The sequence below is a fragment of the Geotrypetes seraphini genome, chromosome 16 (assembly GCF_902459505.1).
Source record: "Geotrypetes seraphini chromosome 16, aGeoSer1.1, whole genome shotgun sequence".
Lineage (NCBI taxonomy): Eukaryota > Metazoa > Chordata > Amphibia > Gymnophiona > Dermophiidae > Geotrypetes > Geotrypetes seraphini.
In genome coordinates, this window is record NC_047099.1 from 8,608,585 (window position 1) to 8,610,068 (window position 1,484).

Below are 1,484 nucleotides of genomic sequence, written 5' to 3' on the forward strand. Positions count from 1 at the left end.
TGCCATAGCTCCCACTTTTCACTGTAGCATTCAGTGCATCATAGTTATCATAGTTAGATTGTGAACCTACTGGGACAGATAGGGAAAATACTTGGAGTACCTGGTTTAAACTGGCTGGACACTATCTTGGGTGAATCTCTCCCAAGAAAATTCTGTTTAAAAACATTAAACAAGGGAACATAATCAGAATTTTAAAAAGTAGATTAAGAACCAAACCTCAGTCAATGATAGCTGCTGTTTTTTGCAGTCGTTTCTCTCCCAAATCAATGGAAATCCATTTTTATGCGACCGCAGAAAACACTTTCTTGCCTCCCAGCCTCCTCATAGCTTTTTTCACCTGCTCGTTTCTGAGAGTATAAATGAAAGGGTTTAACACAGGGGTTACAATGGTGTAAAAACCAGAGATCAATTTGTCGCCTGAAAATGTCACCGGGGGCCTCATGTACATGAAGACAAGGGGGCCAAAATACAAAGTGACAACCAGAATGTGGGAGGCACAGGTCGAGAAAGCTTTCTGCCTTCCCTCAGCTGAGCGAATTTTTAAAACAGCACAGATGATGTACGTGTACGACATAGATACCACCAAGAAACAGCCAAGGATTAATATTCCACTGTTAATCATATCTGAATTTTCACTGATAAACGTATTAGAGCAAGCCAACGCAGATATGGGGTGGGCATCGCAGTAGAAATGATTGATCTCATTAGGACCACAGAAGGGCAGCTGAATTGTGGGGAATACCTGCCCGCAAGCATGAAGGAAACCAATTACCCATGTAGAAACCACCATCAGGAGACAGACGCGTCTGCTCATTATTGTGGTATAGCGCAAAGGATTGCAGATGGCGACATAGCGGTCGTAAGCCATCAGGACCAGGTGAAAGCATTCCACCCCCCCAAACAAATGCAAGAAAAACATCTGAGCAATGCAGTCATTGAATGAGATGGATCTGGTGTGTGAGAGGAAGTTAACAAGGGATTTGGGGATGGCGACTGTTGAAAAGCCCAGATCTAAGAGAGACAAGTTGCTGAGCAAGAAGTACATGGGAGAGTGCAGGTGAGAGTCCACGACTATGGTTAGCACGATGAGAAGATTCCCAGCCACGGTGAGCAGGTACATCAGTAGAAACAGCAGAAAGAATGTTAACTGTAAATTTGGATCACTAGAAAGTCCGAGAAGGATGAATTGTGTGACCCTGGTTTCATTCCTGACTGCCATTCCTTTCAGTTTGTCAACTGTAAAGAAACAGAAGACACAATAGAAGATACTAAGAAAAAAAAATGCATTTCTTTACAAGGATTTCCTAATTGCTGCCTGATAGACCTTTTCAAAACAGGCTAAAAACTCTCCTTTTGAGATTACTTTTACATTTTGGTCACTTATACATTCTCTTAAAATCTCTTGCATGTTAAATGTTTCTTCTGACCACGTGGTAAGGTCTGTGGAGCAGGCATTGGCATCATTATATGTGTCTGCACAGTGC

At 42.3% G+C, this 1,484-nt stretch overlaps 1 protein-coding gene across 1 annotated transcript; it reads right to left on the reverse strand.

The window, feature by feature from the left end:
• Positions 1–280: 280 nt before the first annotated feature.
• On the reverse strand, positions 281–1,219 carry LOC117350476 (olfactory receptor 4E2-like). The gene has a single exon (XM_033924770.1). The coding sequence runs from the start codon at positions 1,217–1,219 to the stop codon at positions 281–283; it is 939 nt and encodes a 312-aa protein (XP_033780661.1).
• Between the last annotated feature and the right edge of the window lie 265 nt (positions 1,220–1,484).